This window comes from Colletotrichum gloeosporioides (assembly GCF_011800055.1).
Source record: "Colletotrichum gloeosporioides strain Lc1 chromosome Unknown consensus_77, whole genome shotgun sequence".
NCBI lineage: Eukaryota > Fungi > Ascomycota > Sordariomycetes > Glomerellales > Glomerellaceae > Colletotrichum > Colletotrichum gloeosporioides.
In genome coordinates, this window is record NW_025544722.1 from 212,581 (window position 1) to 231,214 (window position 18,634).

The 18,634-nt window shown below is 55.0% G+C and overlaps 5 protein-coding genes across 5 annotated transcripts; 4 read left to right on the plus strand and 1 right to left on the minus strand.

Moving 5' to 3' along the window:
* Nucleotides 1-1,694: 1,694 nt before the first annotated feature.
* GCG54_00007764 (uncharacterized protein) lies at nt 1,695-3,740 on the plus strand (the record flags this gene model as incomplete). The annotated part of the gene is made up of 1 exon (XM_045407741.1): nt 1,695-3,740. The coding sequence occupies one exon, from the start codon at nt 1,695-1,697 to the stop codon at nt 3,738-3,740; it is 2,046 nt and encodes a 681-aa protein (XP_045259476.1).
* Nucleotides 3,741-7,874: 4,134 nt separating this feature from the next.
* Nucleotides 7,875-9,949, plus strand: GCG54_00007765 (3' 5'-cyclic-nucleotide phosphodiesterase 1; the record flags this gene model as incomplete). Its single annotated transcript, XM_045407742.1, has 2 exons — nt 7,875-7,937; nt 8,453-9,949. The coding sequence occupies 2 exons, from the start codon at nt 7,875-7,877 to the stop codon at nt 9,947-9,949; spliced, it is 1,560 nt and encodes a 519-aa protein (XP_045259477.1).
* A 264-nt stretch (nt 9,950-10,213) lies between these two features.
* Nucleotides 10,214-11,250, minus strand: GCG54_00007766 (uncharacterized protein; the record flags this gene model as incomplete). The annotated part of the gene is made up of 2 exons (XM_045407743.1): nt 10,214-10,348; nt 10,405-11,250. The coding sequence occupies 2 exons, from the start codon at nt 11,248-11,250 to the stop codon at nt 10,214-10,216; spliced, it is 981 nt and encodes a 326-aa protein (XP_045259478.1).
* Nucleotides 11,251-12,795: 1,545 nt separating this feature from the next.
* GCG54_00007767 (uncharacterized protein) lies at nt 12,796-13,053 on the plus strand (the record flags this gene model as incomplete). Its single annotated transcript, XM_045407744.1, has 1 exon — nt 12,796-13,053. One exon carries the CDS (start codon nt 12,796-12,798, stop codon nt 13,051-13,053), a length of 258 nt encoding a protein of 85 aa, XP_045259479.1.
* A 1,438-nt stretch (nt 13,054-14,491) lies between these two features.
* On the plus strand, nt 14,492-16,987 carry GCG54_00007768 (Ribonuclease Z 1; the record flags this gene model as incomplete). The annotated part of the gene is made up of 1 exon (XM_045407745.1): nt 14,492-16,987. The coding sequence occupies one exon, from the start codon at nt 14,492-14,494 to the stop codon at nt 16,985-16,987; it is 2,496 nt and encodes an 831-aa protein (XP_045259480.1).
* Nucleotides 16,988-18,634: the final 1,647 nt, after the last annotated feature.

Below are 18,634 nucleotides of genomic sequence, written 5' to 3' on the forward strand. Positions count from 1 at the left end.
CTGAACGACACAGAAACCATCGCCAATTATGTCAGTACTGATGCCCAGCTACTGCAGGCCTAAGAAGTTATTTTTGTTCGCCTGCATCCAGGGACCACACTTCATCTAAGTCCAAACCCGAGATGCGATCCGACAACAGCCACGTCGTTCACCATCTATTTCCCAGCACTGATGAGTGTCTCTGCTTGCCCACCAGCGCCTGCTGGAGGGAATGGAATCTGCAGATCCATCCCATCTAACGCTGCTCTGCGTCATTGGCTCGTCTAAATGCCTCGATCAGGCTTGGCTCTCTAAACGGCTTAGTGCCGACAAGGATTCGTCGACCTTCAAGCGCACGAGCCAGCCGTAACGACGGCGGGGCTCTTCGTCGCCAACCTTCTTCTACAACTTACCTAAGCCATATTTAAAGAGTTTTCCTCACCACGCGTTTGCCTCAAGCCACTTCCCAGCACTCCGTCGCAAATATCATTGGCAGATGGGACTCTATTCGAGTCGCTGCTCTCATCAATGGAGCTTTGCGAACCTCTCAGCTGCCCTCCAGTGGGATGAAAGGAGACGCGATTGGACGCCAGACGAGGAGCTGCTTCCACGCGATCTTTGATTTACCGCCCGGCGCGCCACGAGAACCAGTCTCGAGGAATATTTGCGCGCCTCGGCTTCGAAGGTTATGATCGGTCGAGAAAGGGTCAAGGCCTCCACCGAGTCGTGTTGGGCCTCAATCTTATCGACTCTGGCTGCAAACTAACCTCTCCGACATCTCAGTCGCGTAGCTAACAGGTAAGCTGAATCTCTTCGCAGTCTTGCGCCCCAATCCCCTCAGATGATGAGACAATGCAAAAACACAGACCTGTTCGGAAACACTTTGTGTCGATAAACTTGCTTTAAGCGCCTGACCTTGAGAATTCTTCTCTTTTCAGCATTCGCACCAACTCAGGCTTCAGCCACTAACGAAGAAATAGATCAGTCATCTCGACTTTATCGAACTTACTTGCTCATCGCCTCAGCTACATCTTCAATTGGTAAGCTTACCTCGCGTCGAATCCCACACCTGCTCTCATGAAATGATGAGAGAATGCAAAAACACAGACCTGTTCGGAATTCCTTGTGTCGAAAAACTTGCTTTGAGCTCCTGATCCCACCTCTTGTATCCGCTTCATTCGCAACACGCAGCTCTTCAGCCACTAACGAATGAAATAGATACCTCAAGAAGTCAGACAATGGAGCCAACACTCGCTCGAGTCCTCTTATCCCTCTGTTTCCAAGTCACACCGAACTGTCTTGTGCTTGATCAATGTTCCTTTGGCTGCGGCTCATCAAGGCCATTGTCCACTCACAGTCATGGCTTGTCTCCTCACAGTCGCCTGCTGTTCTGCAGCACTACTTTGTCCATACCATCTATAATAGCAAAATGAAATCTTTATCCACGAACTCGGCCAAAGAGACAATGCTCTTTCTTCACTCTTGACAGCACGGGGAATGACCCAAACGACGAATCCTGCCCCAGAACATTTAAACTTGATCGCCCGCAGCTCTTGATCACACACTTCCTGATTCAGACACACCGCAGCATTCTAAACATTCCATTCGATTCTCACCACCTAATTCTAATACCATTTTTCGAAAACGAAGTTACGACTCGGAGAGCAGTCGACAGACGAAAGCGCCAGAAGAGCGACGTTGCAGTTAAGGTCAAAATGGAGAACATGGACTTCGACAGCTTCGATTCCACCTTCGACATGCCGTCTACATCATTCGATGACTTCTCCGACCCGAATCTCTTTTTCGACTTCGACGCCTGCGCCGGGCCGGCCCCGGACGCGTCTTCAGGCAGCCCGTTGCCCTCCTCACAACCAACAGGCGCAACGCCTCCACCAACAGAAACGAACCCTCTAGAGGATGATTTCACATCAATCTTCAGAGACATCGACATTGGTGATTACGTCGAGCCGACGATCCAACCATCCAACCTCTTCATCCAGCGGCCCGAGGGCGTACAACCTCCCTCCACGCTCGTGCTACCCTCGGCACCCCCCAACGAGGACAAAGAGGCCTGTCCCGAGGATATCTTCTTCTCCCTCATGGCCGACCTCTCAGCCCCGGCTGAGCCTCACCAAGGTACCGACGCCTCCCTCTTCTCCTTCCCTTCAACATGGGCCACAAACGACATCGAAACGGCGTCTTTCACCTGGCCAACTGCCCCAAACCTCGACCTTGACTTGTTCACTTTACCCGAAGTCTCCGTCCCCGAGACAAAGACATCCACCGCCCTGACCACCACCGACTCTTTCTTCTCAGACCTCTCTACCGTCTCAACCGGTGAAATCCCATTCACATTCGACGAAGAGGCGGTATCCCTCCTCTCCACTCTTCCGCCAGCCGTCTCCCTAACCTCACCGCAGTCCATCTATCCCCCGCCGTTCCCTTCAACTACACTCTCGACAGCAACGACAACACTCCAGCGCCCACAGCCAATCGCCCCGGCATCTCCCACCTTCATCAAGTCCGAGCGCTGCAGCGTCGAGCCGTCTGTCAGCTTCGCACCCTCAAGCATAGTCGACTTCCAGGGCCAACTGCTCGCCACCCCAGTCCCCTCAACAACCGCCTCCCCGGCGCCCTCCGCCCGCGACACAACGCCGCCAGTCGTCAACGGCAAGGTAATCAAACGCATCCCCCGTCCCGCGAAGGCAAAAGACATCGACGCCTCAGACTGGTACGCCGTGCCCCCCGCGACGCCGGACTGGGGCGGCCCTTCTCCCGCGACCAAGCCTCTCTTCCAGTACAGGCCCACCGGCGAATGGAAACCCGAGTGCCGCTTCTCGCGTGACGAGCTCCTGCACTACATGACGGAGCGTAAGCGCCTCTCACTCCCTCTCACTATCTGGATACAGAACCATCCGCACGGCTGCACCAGCCGCGTCCCGGACCCGAGAACGCTCAAATGCCGCTGGAACGGCTGCCCCGTGCCGACGGGCACCATTCTGAAGGGCTTCTGGAGGGTCTGCTTCGACGAGCGGCCAGAGTCTTCCGGTAAGGAGTACAACCCGTTCTTCAACGCCGGGTACATGCATCTGTACTGTATGGACCGGTGCTTTGACCTCTTCGAGATCTCGGAAGCCTTCGACATGCGCCCTGACGCGAGACATTTTGAGAAGGAAGAGAAGAACCCGATGGCCATGAACCGGGACGGCGACGAGATGGTCATGGAGTACGAGAACTGGCGAGAGGCGCAGAAGCAGGGCTACGAGGAGTGGAGGGCACTCTGCGAGACGAACAAGGTTCTCGGCCTGCCTACGGAGAACCGCGTTGTTGAAAAGCAGCAGAAGCTATGGTACACCCTGACTACCAAACATCTCGCCCTGGAGACCGGTGTCCGGCAGCAGATGCGGGATTCCCGCGGCGGGATATCAATCGATCAGCACAGGGGCGACCTAGGCTGGTACGTCAAAAAGGTGAACGAGAGGAAGAAGCGGGCAAAGGCGCAGAGGGACGCCGGGTCAAGAGCGCTTGCTCGGTTGGCCGATTGCGAGGAGATCTTCAGCGAGGATGAGGAAGCTCCTCAGAGCGCAGTGGACGATACCAAGACCACTAGGAAGACACCGCGCCGCAAGGCTGAGGATGACGGGCGCAACGCTGAGCTGGCCGAAACAAACGGCAATAAGCGCCAACGCTGCCTGGTGGACGAGTGTGAGTTGGACGACAGCCATAAACGCCAGCGCCGTCAGTGCAGATCAATCTCATGATCCGTCCTTCGGTTCTCGGCACTGGACTGGGCACGTCCCACGCAGCCTTGGTCTGTTGGCTGGCCCTGAAACCATTCTGCAGATGGAGACCTCGGTGTCTTTGTGCGCCATTCTGTATATAGTTTATTCATCCTCTCTTTCGTCTCGAGCTAGGACCTCGAGCAATTTGCCAGCGTATCTTTGTTTACTTAGACTTAATCTTGTCAACTTGACAAGGGTGTATGGGATGACGGAAAATATTTCGGAGCACAAAGGCCGGTAGCCACCGGGCCAGGTAGACAAAAGTAGACAGACACATATATCAAAAAGTCCCGCTAAGGAGCGCGTACATGCTTTCCCCGTTGTTGCGGCTGTGAGACCTGACTCACTATCCAGGCTCAAGCCAAGGGCTTGCCAAGTATTGGAGTTGTTGGACCGGGGCAGCCGCAAACGCCCTGTCAGACAACGGTCCCAAACGGCCGGGCATGAGAGGGCGGCGCAGAGCACGCGCTCACGCTAATGGCCACGATTTGATCGTGAAAAGAGGATTCGAAGAGATTGGGAAAGCTTGGACAGCCGCCCGCAGGGCTTGCACGGCGGCGGCCGGGGAGGGGGAGGGGGAACCGGAGGAGAATTTGGGTGATGAAGGCGGCTGTGGCACCCTTGAAGAGCGGGGCTTTCCACATAAGAAAGTTTCCATCAGGGACAGCCTCATGGCACGCTAGAGGCGCCAATGGATGCAGCGACATGGATTGGGTGAGCATCGTGATGGACTTTCGTCCGCATTATGGCATGGTTTGTGAGCAGACAGAATTCAGCATAGCGCAAGCAATGTCGGAGCAACGAAGGTTGAAAGCGGGTTGTAGATGTGGACAAATGAGTCGCAGGTTTGGCTGGTGGGAATCGCTGGCACCCAACTGCAGCGGCGAGGCCGAAGGCGGGTGAGGCGCTAGTGCAGCATGGATGCAGAGCTGCGTGACGACGACTGAAGTCTCCTCGCTGAAGACGGCGTGTCCATGGCGCTTGTATCGACAGAGCAAGTGCAAGTGATCCGCCCAATCGATTCCGCGGTCGTTGTCGACCGTTCTTGTGTGCCCGTCGGTTCCAGGGCTGAACTGGTAAGACCGGAATGTAAGCGAGCAGGGCGCACAGCGGCGTCGGCGTCGGCGCGGGACGCAAGAGACGAAACACAACGAGGGCAGTTGCAGGTGGTGGTGCAGATGATGGCGCAAGGCAAACAATGTAATCGTGGGTTAGTCAGAGCATTGGCAGGACGGGATAGCCACGTACTAAGAGGCGTTTTCGCGTGGAAGTCGAGGTACGGTAGATACAAATATGAGAGCGCGGTCCTTGTCGGCTTGTCGTCATTGTCTTCTGTCGTTTGTCATGAAGGAGGTGGACATGGTTGTTCTCGAAAGGCCGATGAGGCAATTTTGACTCGACTTCTGGCACGAGAAACTCTGGCCTGACTTGGAGACTTTGTTTCTGTTGTTCTATTTTCCTTCTCTGACTTGACGGTTCGCTGTAGACTCAAAGTCTGTTACGCTCGCAGAGGGCCATCGCATTGATAACCGGATACGCAGAGGCAACATCGCGCGCTGCGAAGAGGGTGCCAGGGATCCGAGGAAAGGGTGACGCTGCCTCGTGGAAGTGATTTGCTTCGTCCCAAGGTTGGGATTGATTGCTCGGCTTCGAAGCCCGGTCTCCCCCGCGAGCCATTGGCGATCGGACATCAGACGGCACAGAGCTGGAACACTGGGTTGAAGCTTAGCCTGGGGTGTAACCGGGTGATCTTCGTCGCTTCTGGGATTGTGCTTTTCTGGGTTGAGCAAGACGAGGCGATACATTGCGAGCAGAGACCAGAGTGAGGACGAAGAACAGCAGGCTTTGGGGCAACTGGCCTGCAATTGGGTTCGAGATCGAGGAAGAGACGAAGACGAGAGCCGAGACTAGAGCGAGAATTGGCGCGAGAAAGGCCAATGACGGGCAGCATCACGTCGTGCAGAGTTCAACCTTGGTTAAGGTGAAATACCAGAATTGGAAGGCAGCCAGCCCAACGTCCAAAGAAAGAGCAGGAAGGACGGAGGTCACGACGGCAGGCAAGCGCAAAGAGGGTGAGGGACAGCTTCCGACCCGACAGCTTCGGGAAACGGCAGCCGGAACTCTCAGTGGTTCTTGCCTTTTTCGATGAGGTGGTTCATTGCCTAGGACCCTGACAGCCGGAAGAAAGCTACCACGACACGCACGAGTTGGCGGGAAGGAAAGAACTTGGAGCTACCTTCTGCGCGTGAGCAATAGCCGGCAGGACTGAAGTCGCGATACAACGGCAACAACCTACATCACTGCAGCCAAACAACCAACACCACCGCCTACCTACCTACTGAGTACCTGCCCTGACTAAACAACCAACCGATCAACCAACCATAACAAGCACCTGCACTTCATCACGGCACCACTTGCCGCATCGCATCTTCAGCCTGGATCTCAGATTCACCACACGCCTTGGGGAGCATCTGGGGAGCTGAGCACGAGCCAGCTGAGCACCTACCACACTGCAGCAGGGCACCCACTAGGAGCAATCTACAGCCGGATGCTGCATCTCACTCACCTCAAGCTGCAGAACATTTGACATTGACTGTCAGGATCCGCCCTTTCCAGCAGGTATCTTCCCACCCAAGTTGCGAGTGGAAGCACATTGCAGCGCTAATCCTCCAAGCAGCACCTCAGCAGCAGCAGCAGCAGCTAGCACCGACACACACACACACACACACCCGGCACCTCTCACCTCCTGTGCTGCACTCGCACCTGCATTGCTGCAGCAGCAGCCAAGGTAGCAACAGAGCACAGAGAGAGAGAGAGCACAAACATTTCTGGCGACGCCCGCTCCATTGTCACTGCATCCGACCGAGGTGTGTGCTTCTCTCTGCTTTACCTTTTGGCCTTTCTTCGGCCGTTGCCTCTGCCCTTTGTTCCCTGCTACTTCTTTCTCGTTTTCTCTTACAACCTTTTGCTGAAGTCAACGCCCTACCCCCCGAACAAAGCCATTGACAAAAAACCAGCTCATCGGACTTAAACACACCATCATCCGCACCCCAACCTACCCGACCTTAATACCTTACACCCAAGAGGCCGGAATCCACAATCAATTAATCCTCTGCAGCGGTCCCGTATCCGCACCGCACCGCACCTTACCTTATCTACCTTACCTACGTTACGTTTACCCAAGCAGCACTACGCGCAACCGACGACCGCGGAGGGGCGCTTGCCGCCAAATCCACTCACTGCGTGCGTCGTGCACGACGTCGTCGGCCGGCGCATCGGGGAAGCCGTCCATACCGTCTCCATCCCCCCCATTCCCCAATCCCCATTTCCTCCCAGGGACCTGGGACCACCGAGCTGTGTGGAGGCCGTCGCCGTCGCCAATCGCCGACAGCCAGCAAGAAGGACATTTGAGAAAGAGGTAAAGGGAAAAAAAGGGATCAAAAGGGAAAGAGGGCGGCGTAGGCGCAAACATCAGACCCGATCTACCTTAACCTGACCTGACCTGCGCCCCAGCCCTTGTTTCGATTCGCTGCTTCGAAACGGTGTCCTTCTCTTCTAGCCTCCTCATATTTTTCGCAGGCTGATGTCCTCGGGGGAACAAGCCCACCCCGAAGGCTACTACGACTCTTCTGGAAAAGGCTGTCTTACCTTTTGACTTCCTCGCCTCGCCTCAACCTCGTCGTGCCTTACACCTGGATAGCTCCCTTCAGTTGCCGACCAACCATCACTCACCGACAACAACCATCACGGTTCGCCTCAAAATCTTTCATCGTCCGCTCATCATCCCTTCAGGCTGTTCATCCTGGACCTGCTAGTCGTTGCGACCACCACTCATACTTCCGCTAAAGTTGCGCCGGCCTCCGCGATACAGCAACCCAACACGCGCGCATCTGAACGTCGCATTTTGCGCCAAGTCCATTTGCCGTGCCGTACCGTCCCTCCTCCTGTCACGTCCACGCGCCCCATTACCTCATCGCGGCAATTCTGTATTGGCGGGTGGTGGCTTTCGAAGCGGCATTGGCTGCGCTGTCACCACTGGCAGAAATCTTAATCTTCTCACACGCATCTCATAACGTGAATCTGCATTGCGCCTCGGGCTGAGAAGACCCCATCATGGCAGACACGAACGGGGAGCCGGAAAAGGCTCGTCGGCCGTCTCTTCAGGTCATTGTTCTGGTACGTCCATCTCATCTTTGTCGCCTTTTTTCGTCTTCTGTTGCTGTTGTTTATGGTCTTCATTCGTCATCATCCGTCGTCCTTCGCATCCCGAAACTGCTGCCCGTCACGTTGTCTGCCTCCTGTTCGGCCCAGCGGCGCAATTAGTTTCTTCGCTGGCTACACTCGACCGCCATTTCTCGTTGATGGGAGTCGATATTAGTCGCAATGGACAGCCGCGCAGTCAACCCGACCCAACCGGGCGGCGCATTCTCTGCCGTTCATGCAGTCGTCTTTATCGGGACCCCAATCGTACCGAATAGGCAACTCATTCTGCAGCCGCGAGCCAACCTGAATCTGCAAGTGCACATCGGGTACCACGCATATCAGCAAACCTCAAGAAATACCTCAAAGATACTATGAATCTTGAGATCGATATAATGAGGCGCTGACCAATAGACTGCGACCTGTCGCACTTCACGAAATCCCCTCGTTGATATGCATCTGAGTCGTCGCACCCCACTAACCCGCTGCAGGGCGCCGGCGGCGGTCCCCAAGAAAACAATACGACCTCCCTCTTGGTTCGTTCAGTCGCTTCCGGGTGGACCAAAGGCTCTCTCATCTCTGTCGATGCCGGTGTTGGTCTCTCCGCCATCACCCGCATACTTGAGGAAACGACACCTCCGGGTCTTGGTGGGCAGGTTCCCCTTCCGTATATCCTGAAAGAAGGCCCATTTGCCGGGCTGGAGCTGACCGCGGGGATGCTCCCCCCGGATGCGCCGGTCCTATATCCGTCAATTATCGCGTCGTATATAACCAAATCTCTCATCGACACCTATCTCATCACACATCCTCATCTGGACCACTTCGCCGGACTTGTCATCAATACTGCTGGACTTACCCGCCCAAAACGCGTGGCTGCCCTGCCCTATGCCGTTGACGCCCTCAAGAGTCATATTTTCAATAATATAATCTGGCCTAACCTGTCAGACGAGAACAACGGCGCAGGTCTCGTAAATTTCACTAGGCTTGTCGAAGGCGGCTCACCGGCGATTGGCGAAGGCGAAGCCAAAGGCTACCTCGAGGTCGCCGACCGCATTGCGGTAAAGGCTCACGCCATCTCACACGGCCACTGTGTCGAACGCCACCCTCACCGCGGCTCGACGTCCTCGACTGCGACGCCACTACGTTACGGTTCTGTTGACGCCGCCTCCGTTGCATCGCCACGCATCCTTCCCTACAACATCGCCAGTACAGCGCGCAACCACTCCATTGCGCCGGAACCTCAAGCAAGCATCTGCGTCGTCGATTCTTCAGCCTACTTCATCCTTGATCTCGCCACGAACCATCAGATCCTCATTTTCGGTGACGTTGAACCAGATTCGCTCTCGTTGTCCCCCCGAAATCATTTTGTATGGCAGGAAGCCGCCCCCAGAATCGTATCAGGTCAACTCGGCGCGATCTTCATCGAATGCTCCTACGACGATTCGCAGTCTGTGGACCGTCTCTTCGGCCACCTGAAACCCAGCTTTCTGATCGAAGAACTGGGCAATCTAGCTCAGGAAGTTGAAAATGTTCGGGACGCACCTCATCCATCACGCAAACGCAAACGGGTGGCCGATGCAGACACCATTCCTCGCCGTAGGACAGGCGGGGCGTTCGGCCGTCTGGCTAGCGGCGACGAGTCCCCTATCAGCCCGAAATCGGTAGCAAGACGCGCTGTGTCCGCAGACATATCCCACGTGCCGCCACTTCCGCCCGCTGCAACATCTGTGGAGAGCCCCCATCTTACTACGCCCACCCAAGAGCTGTCGCTGAGAGAGGCGGAGCTCGGCGTCAGCGAGTCTGAAGACGGACATCAGCTGGGCCTTCCCCTGAAAGGCCTCAAAATCGTAATCATTCACGTCAAAGAGCGTTTCGACGGACGCAACACAAGAGATGTAATCCTGAATGAGCTGCGGGCCCACGAAGAGGTGGCCCAACTGGGCTGCGAGTTCATCGTCTCAAAGCAAGGGCAGAGTATCTACCTATAAAGCCAGCGTTTTATAATGACTTGGACCCGAAGGAGGGGAGTATGACTTGCATGAAAAACGGTCAGATACCAGGTTATGCCTTTCTGGAGTTCGGTCTTGGGGTTGACGGCATGGGTATATACCGTGTCCTTGTATTTCCATTTCTGCATTCTATATATCCGCCGGACGCCTTCACGGGCCGCCGCATGAGTTGCTGTGTCATTACTTTCTCTGGTTGCCCCGTCTATATGTTCTCTCACGTGTCGTCACTACATCTCAGATATTCTATTGTGCGTTCTTGATCTTCTGGTACCCCTCTTCGCCGCCAATGTTCTTGTCCCAGTCCGCGCGGGGAATCTCAAGGACCTCGGTGGTACGACCGTACGTGATGCCGCCAAGTCTGCTTACCGGGCGGAGAACCTATTAAACGTCAGCATCAGCATCCCTGTTAGTGATGAACGACTGCAACAACTCACCGTAGGATCAATGATGTTCCTCTGCTCGTTGATGGCATCCTCCCTGACCCAAAAGTTCTTTCCCTCGATGATACATACGACGCCGCTCTTCTTTCCCGGCGTGGCTCTTGAGTCGTACTCCTTAAACGAGTCCAGCACGCCCTCGATGCTGAAGATGGCCTCCTTGACGCGCGCAGCCTTGACGTGCTTGCAGTCGGACACGGGCGTCAGGCCGCTGACGTCCCACTCGCTCTTGCCGTAGGGCGCGTTGACGCTCGTGGCGTTGGCGGCCTCGAGGAAGCCCTCGGAGATGATGTTGATGACGCACTCCTTGCTCTCGAGCAGGCACTTGAGCGAGTCCTTGGGCTTGTCGACGGAGGCGGCGAAGCCGACGACGAAGAGGGGCGGGTCGTGGTTGACCATGTTGAAGTAGCTGAAGGGGGCGAGGTTGGTGACGGAGCCGTCGGCGGAGCGGGTGGAGAGGAAGGCGATGGGGCGCGGGACGACGCCCGAGATGAGCAGCTTGTAGTTGAAGCCCGCGGGGCGGCCCTCCTCGTGCGGGTCGATGGAGACGTGCGCGGCGGCGGACTGGCCGAGGGCGTTGGCGCCGGAGCCGTATTTCCAGTCCGGGTCGATTGTCTTTGTGAAGCGGACGTTGAGGGAGGGGTCGAAGGGGGGCCGTGTCGCCTCGACGGACTTGAAGTCTGGGTGGGGGTTGTGCGTGGCGGAGGAGCCGCCTTCGAATTTTGTGTTTTGCTGGGCCATTTTGGAGAATGCGCGGCGGCTGTTGCGGAGGACGAGGGAGGGCGATGGGCGGGAGAAGGGTATCGTGGAGAGACGGAGGAGGAGAGGGCGGACGTTTGGCATGGCTTTGTTTGCGCGGGAGGTTATGTGGGTTATATATCGCGGGTCACGAAACGGGGAGCGGGCGCGAGTCAATTCTGCGATTGCGGGATGCGTTGGAAGAACCCACTTTCTCTCGAGGACGTTTGGAAACACAAAGCGGAAAGGCAGTCACTTCTCAGTTGGTGTCCCTTACTGATGCTTACCCATTACCGATAGCTGCCGGCCTAGCTTCTCGGATGGTGGAGTCTACGCCGAGGGGGGCCAGATGTGGAGGGGCATGGAGGGGTTGAAGAGGTGGTGGCAGGGTTCGAGGAGGGGCCCTTGTCCATGATGCAATTGACTTGGCGGGCCGGATTTGGGGTTGGGTTAGGGTCCTTTCTGGTGCAAAATCTAGCTGTCTGGGGGATTTGAGATGCGTTCCGGCTTGCGAGAAGCTATTGTCGTTGACAAATTGGCCATTGGTAATTCGTTCCGTAAGCTGGGATTCGACCCGGGCTGAGGCTCGGGGGATGGAAATCGGAACTCGGAAGCCAAGTGACAGGTCGGGGGCCAGGACAGGAACCTCCACATGGAACTCAATGTGGAGATGCTTGGACGCCGGGTGGGGGATCATGGATGGCGGGATGTGATGGCGGGATGGCTCGATAAGATAAGGTTGCCTCGACCTGATAGATGCATTGCTTCGGGAGCGGCCTACGGCACTGCAATAGGCCCAGACAGGCGACTAAGAGATCGACGGGACATCTGAGGATCGGTATTTGTGAGGACGCCTCCGTCGCTGCTGTGTTTTGGTTGATGGCAAATTGACTTCACCACCACACCACAAAGAATTCTGAGCGCATGATTCTGAGTTCGAGATGCAGAACATGGCCAGTTATCAAGCGCGACGGGTGTCTCTTGTTCGCATGCCCGCGTTGTTGGGGTTGGGCTGCAGCGGCGAGATGAATGTCTCAACAGCGGCCGCGGGCGGGGAGGGGACCACATCTGGTGGTTAGCGAGAGTCGTGGGCTGTTTTCTTAAACAGCATCGAACCAGTTGAGATGGTGCGTTGAGAGACGGGCAGAGACAACAACGTTCCCCGAGTGGCCATGCATGGTTATCGAGGTTACACGGTTATCAACAGAGAGGAAACCGCCCGTGGGGGGGAGAGGCACGGAACCTGAGACGGCATTCTTTCGATTCCCCATTCGGCTCATACTCGGTACGCCCTCAGCTTCGCAAACACGTTCCACCCCCGCCATTCCCGTCGTGCCATCGACACGGTGCATGGCCTGATGGGGCCGTGGGCTCGGCCCGTTATTGGCCTTGTTTCTCCATGCAGGTGCTTTGCAAATGTGAATGGAATGCCGCCGAGTGGCCGCTTGCCAGGAACGGTCGGGTATCGATTTTCGAGGGAGGGATGGTGAGGTTGCAGCTATGCCGTCTCAACAGATCCAGACTCGAGTATAAGTATTCAGGTCTCGACACTTCGAGTTCTCAGTCGATTCCAACTCAAGAGAACTTCCACTTGAAAGCACAACAGTTGCAACCATCCACACTCCCAAGTTTCAACAGTGCATAATCATCATGAGCGCCATCCGATCATCCTCATCAGCTCTCCTCCTTCTCGGCGGTGTAGCAACACTCCCCGGGGCTGCCTCCGTCCGCAGTCACTTCCCACAACGCACATCGGCATCAGCTCCGCTTGACGCGGAGCTGGGCTACATGCAACAGCCCCTCGGCCCCGCAAGCAGCCGGCCCACGGCATCCGCGGCGCAAACCACCACCAAGCGCAGTGCCGCTCTGTCAACAACATCTCTGGGTTGGCAGGGTCAGGCGTTATGACTGCATCGCACAGCGGTGCAAGTCGTGACGATGGCAACGATCCCTTCGCGGCCCCGTGTGCATGATGAGTCGCAACCTCGTCTCACTTCTGCGCGGGAGATGGTTGCGATCGTGCTGAGTCGGAACCAGCAGTACACGTCGGGGGCGTCAAAGACTTGGTACACGATGCCGGCACATCGGGAAATGTGATGATGATTTGGCTTGGGAGACGGCGTCGACGGACATATTTGGAGGGGTAACGGGATATCCATGGTGCAGAATGTGATTTTGGGGCCGAATATGGCGGTGGTGTTTGGCGCAGGTATCACTTCAGGGTTGAAAAGGGCGTTAGATATCATGGTTCGAATATGACTTCAAAAAAGAATAAGCTTCTTTACCTCTATTTTCGGATCCCAACTTGGCTTGTTCAATTGCAATTGCATCTATTCTAGTGTTGGGTACATTCCTCATGTTGATGACTCAGCTCAACGCCTCCGATAAGCCCTTATCAGAGGCGTTGCAGGGATACCTCAGCAAGGATGGAATGAATTTTTTGCGTCAACAGCCACGCCGCCCATTGTCGATTCACTCGCCGATGTCGTACAGCAAGAGTCACTCGCCGTTGCCGCGATAGTCAGAACTCGGTTCCACTTCAACCCGTCGAGGTGCTCGTTTGGCTCTGGCGTTGGACGTGCAGTTCTTTGCCCTTCTCCAATGTCTTGATATCCACCAGCGGGTTTTTCTTCAAGACCCTCCCCTCCCTTTGAGCCTCGCGCTCCACACACTCTTTCTTTTCCCCTTCTCCATGCCTCTGGGACGTGGACGGACGAACGTTGGACCAACATTTCGTCGCCGCGCGCCTCCCTCCGCACCCCGTCCTTTTTTTGCGAAGCCTCTCGGACAGAAGCCACTCGACAAACCGCCTTCCGCTTCTCGACCGAACAGTCGCGACGAAGCCCGACGACCTACCCCTCGACCCACCCCTCCTCCAGCAGCCAAAGCAGCATCTGCGCAACATCGCGCCGTCAAGCCAAAAGCCAGCACAAACACTACGACGCCGAGAAGAAGGTCCGCGGACACAATAAAACCCGAGCAAGCTTCATCGGGCGGAAGTGGAAAACGCCTCTGGAACTTGGAGCCCCGACCTCGACGACCGTCCAAACCTGAAAACGTTGACGAATTTCTGTTGGGCAAGGCCGATTTCAAACGTGCTCCCAAAGAGCTCATTGCTTCGATCAACCGTTTGTGCTACAACACCAGCCCATTTCACCTATCAGAAAAGGCAAGGGTCGTCCACACAGGCAATCCAGACCAATTTGGTGGCAAGACCGCCTACCTGATCCCCAGCGACTGGAATAGAGCGACACCAGGCCGTTGGTTTCTACGCTTCTATCTGCTCACAGGGCCGCCGATACGAAAATCCCCTATTCCCTGGCAACCAAACGAGCGCGTTGAAAACATGACGAATCACGTCCAAATTACTACGACCCCGACGGCGGACACGGGCGGCAGCTTGCTGTTGCACTTTGACCATCGGAGGTATCTCTTTGGACATCTGTCAGAGGGTACGCAAAGAGCGTTGGGTCAGCGCAAGGTCGCCATGGCAAAGTTGGAAAACATGTTCATGTCTGGTCAAACGAAATGGGAATACACTGGTGGGATGATTGGCATGATGCTCACAGTCGCCGACGTCCTCGAGGGCAGTCGGAAGGAGATTGAGGCTCAGAACCAGGCCAGGAAGCAGTCCCAGAAGGCGTTGCTGGAGACGAAGGGCCCTGAGCGCATAGAGATTCATGGAGGCCGCAACCTTACCTACAGTCTCGCCACGGCAAGGTATTTCGTCTTCAGGAAGGGCATGCCCATCCATCCCGTTGAATGCCATGACGATCCAAGGATTGCCAATCCCGAAGCCACCAACCCTGACTGGGAGGATGATGCCATTCAGGTCTGGAAAGTCCCTGTTGTTGCCGGTGAGCCTCAGGCTAGGTCGCGTAAGAGGAGCCATGAGGTCATGGCTGCTGAGGATGAGCAAGTGGCGTCTGATCACACGACCCAGCCCACGCTGGCTCCACAAGAACACGAAAGGCTCAATCGCGAAGGTGTCGCTGCTGTGGTGGAAGACATGTTCAACTCGGACTGGAGCAAGGATACTCTTTGTGAGACGAAGCTGCACAATGTTTCCCTCCCCGCCACTATTTTCGTGAGAAAGAATGGGCAAATTGAGAGGTACAAGGGACCTCTGCCTGGCGATAAGGGGCCCGTCCCCGATATCGATGTTCTCGTGCGATTCCCCTGGCCCGCCACTAAAGTCGTACGTCTTCCAAGCCCGAAGCAACCATCCGATATGTCTGTTTGTTATATTGTCAAGAACAGAGGTCGTCGAGGAAAGTTCAATCCGCAACTCGCCAAGCAATATGGCATCAAGCCAGTTGAGTTCAAGCATCTAGCAGCTGGAAAGACTGTCAAAGGTGCAGATGGTGTCGATGTGACACCTGACATGGTGTTGGGTGAGCGAATCAAGCCATGCGGGTTTGCGTTGGTTGATATCCCAAGCTTGTCGGCAGTGGAATCTTTTCTTGCAAGGCCAGAATGGAAGAACTCTACCCTGATGGAAAATGTGCCCATCTTCTACTGGCTTCTCGGTCCGACTGTCATCGACGATACCCGCATTCAAAGCTTCATGAGGGAGAGGCCTGATGTGAACCACATCGTCCTGGCCCCACAGACAAGCCCAAACATGGTGACTATAGAGTCTTGCGCCATTTTGTTGGCAAAGCTACGACGAATCGACCCAGACCGCTTTCCTCTCCTCAACTTTGACAACAGCGTTCGAGACCTGTCTTTCATTGGCCCGAATGTACAAGCAGGCCGCGTCGGTATGAAGACGATGCTCTCGCCGAGCTTCAGCATGAAAGATGACGAAATTCTTCCGTTCCCGACGTTTGAAGAAGCCGGTGCAATTCCGGAAGAAGTCCTGGCACTCGCGGATGAGGCAAAGGCCGCGATCAAAGAGCCCAAGTTTATGGCGGAGGTTCAGCAAGTTGAGAAGGACATCCCCAACAGAGACGCCGAAATTATACCCCTCGGTACTGGGTCCGCTCTGCCATCCAAGTATCGCAATGTTTCTTCGACACTCATTCGTGTGCCGCAATATGGCAACTACATTCTTGACGCTGGCGAAAACACAATGGGTCAGCTGCGACGAGCTTTCCCTGCTGACGAACTAGTCCAGATTCTTCGGAATCTTCGTTGCATATTCATTAGCCACATGCACGCAGACCACCATCTTGGCACAGCGAGCCTACTGCGTGCATGGTGCGACGCCACCGAACATATCAGCCCTCAACCCAGGCTTGTTATCTACTGCCCCGTGAGTATGCATCTGTTTCTGCAGGAGTATGGTCGCATTGAAAATATCCAAACTGTAAACGGTCGTCGCATCGAGGCTCGCAATGTTGTTTGGCCCAAGGACGACGCCAAACTACCCGAGGACGACCCAACGAGGCTCGCCTCTGCCGTCCTCGTCCCCGTCAAACACTGCCAAAACTCCTACGCTCCCGTCTTCACCTTCCCCTCGGGCCTGAAGATCGCCTTCTCGGGCGACTGCCGGCCCAGCGATTCGCTCGTCAAGGCCGGCAAGGGCGCCACCCTCCTGATCCACGAGAGCACCTTCGACGACGACAAGAAGGGCGACGCCATCGCCAAGAAGCACTCCACCATGTCCGAGGCCCTCGACGTTGCGTACCGCATGGGCGCCCGCCGCGTGCTTCTCACGCACTTCTCGCAGCGCTACGCGAAGGTCCCCATCGCCGAGAAACGGGAGACCGCGGACGGCTCCGACCAGGCCGTCCTGCTTGCCTTTGACCAGATGCGCGTTAAGCTGGGCGAGTTCCGCCAGGCTCAGAAGTTTTTGCCTGCGATCAGACGTTACTTTGAGTTGACTGGTGCGGATTAGATAGATGGCTAGATATGAAAATGAAAATAGAAGGCATCTCCAACCACTACATGTACCTGTGTACTTGTTTTATTGACTGGTCAATGTAGTCAATTTAGCTGTTGATCATTATTATTGATTCAACGCGATTAGTCAATCGCGGGTGAAAAGATATATTTAGAACATTCAAAATATTCTAACGGCACACATCTCAACGTGCCACATTTGTAACCATCCAAGTATACAATAGTGCTTTCCTGAATGAAAACAAGGCATTCAGAAAGTACATGGAAAACATTCTAATGAGGCCCCCGAAGTAAGACAGCCACCCAAGTTCCAAACCGCTAAGCGGCAAAACAAGCATGAAGAAGTCCAGGGTGTAAAAGACGAAGCATATACGAAGAAAACGATATTGCCTCCGGACGTGTACCAGCCATCTCTTCATGCCTAAACCAAGACGAGTTAGGGTCGTGCAAGCGCAGGGATAGCTGATAAACAAAGGATAGATGAAGCCGAACTCGCTGATCCAGAGTTCATACAATGACGTCCAGCCCTCTTCAGGTCCCGCGCTAGAGAAGAATACCATGGAAAAAGCGTTAAGCGTTGCCGCTCAGACATTGAAAAACAAAAATCCCAAACAGGTCGGCAGCCAAAGCGTGTCACCGTAATTTTTCAGTCCATGGGAATCAAACTTTTGGGAGTCAATATCCGTGGCTAAATCATCTGGTTCAGCCTCGGTCGTCCACCAACCTGCTCGATTACGATTGGAGATTCGTTGCTTTCGAGATCTTGACTAGGACTTTGCGTTGGGATTGTTTCCGATGCTGTCCTTTGTCCGACCTCATCAAAACCGTTCAGTTCTATGTGTGGACCAGAGCTGGGGGCCTCTTTTTTCGTTAAATGAAACGCAAATATGCCGAGGATTGTGAAAGCTGGGCCAATCAGCAAGATGACTGGCAATATCTGGCCGAATGTCCACCTATTCTCCTCCAACTTCAGAGAACCATCTTTGTCATCTGGAGGGGAGTTTCGGACGTCAAAAACTTCGCGTTGCCCACAGGATCACCAAAAGCCAGTACACCTGATAGATTCTGTCAGAGCGACGAGATCGTTTACAAAGTTATTGACATTGCTTACCTCGAACATCGTAGAGCTGTACAAGTCAAAGCTGAGGCGGAGCATGAAGAATACTGACAAGACCGGTTTAAAGACCAAGTTGATTCTCAGTGACTCAAGTTAAGCGTGGGATGAGCGAGGTCGTGCGAGACTTTTCAAACTCTTCTCCGACCAATCTCCAATCGGTTGTCTGAGCCTTGTTCTGAGAGTGGCCGAGAAAGGACGAAAGAGCTTGATAGAGCGAGTGACGAAACCAAAAATGAGCAGAAACACTGAAAGCACCATTGCCTGCCAGTCCGGATCGTCCTCCTTTGGTGTCTCTCTTTGAGGAGTGTTGCCACTCTGATAAAAGTAGCACACAGCAGGCTTGGAAAGGTCGAAGAACAGTCCGGTGGGCAACATTCCAACGACAAGAAAGATAAGGAGCGAAAGCATCAAGCCGTATCGCACGTACTTTGCCCAGATATATCTGTTGAGACGCGTCCGAAGAACCGACAGTCCAGACAGGTGTGTTACTGCATAGAACCAGGCCAGGTATACCGCGAGTTGCCA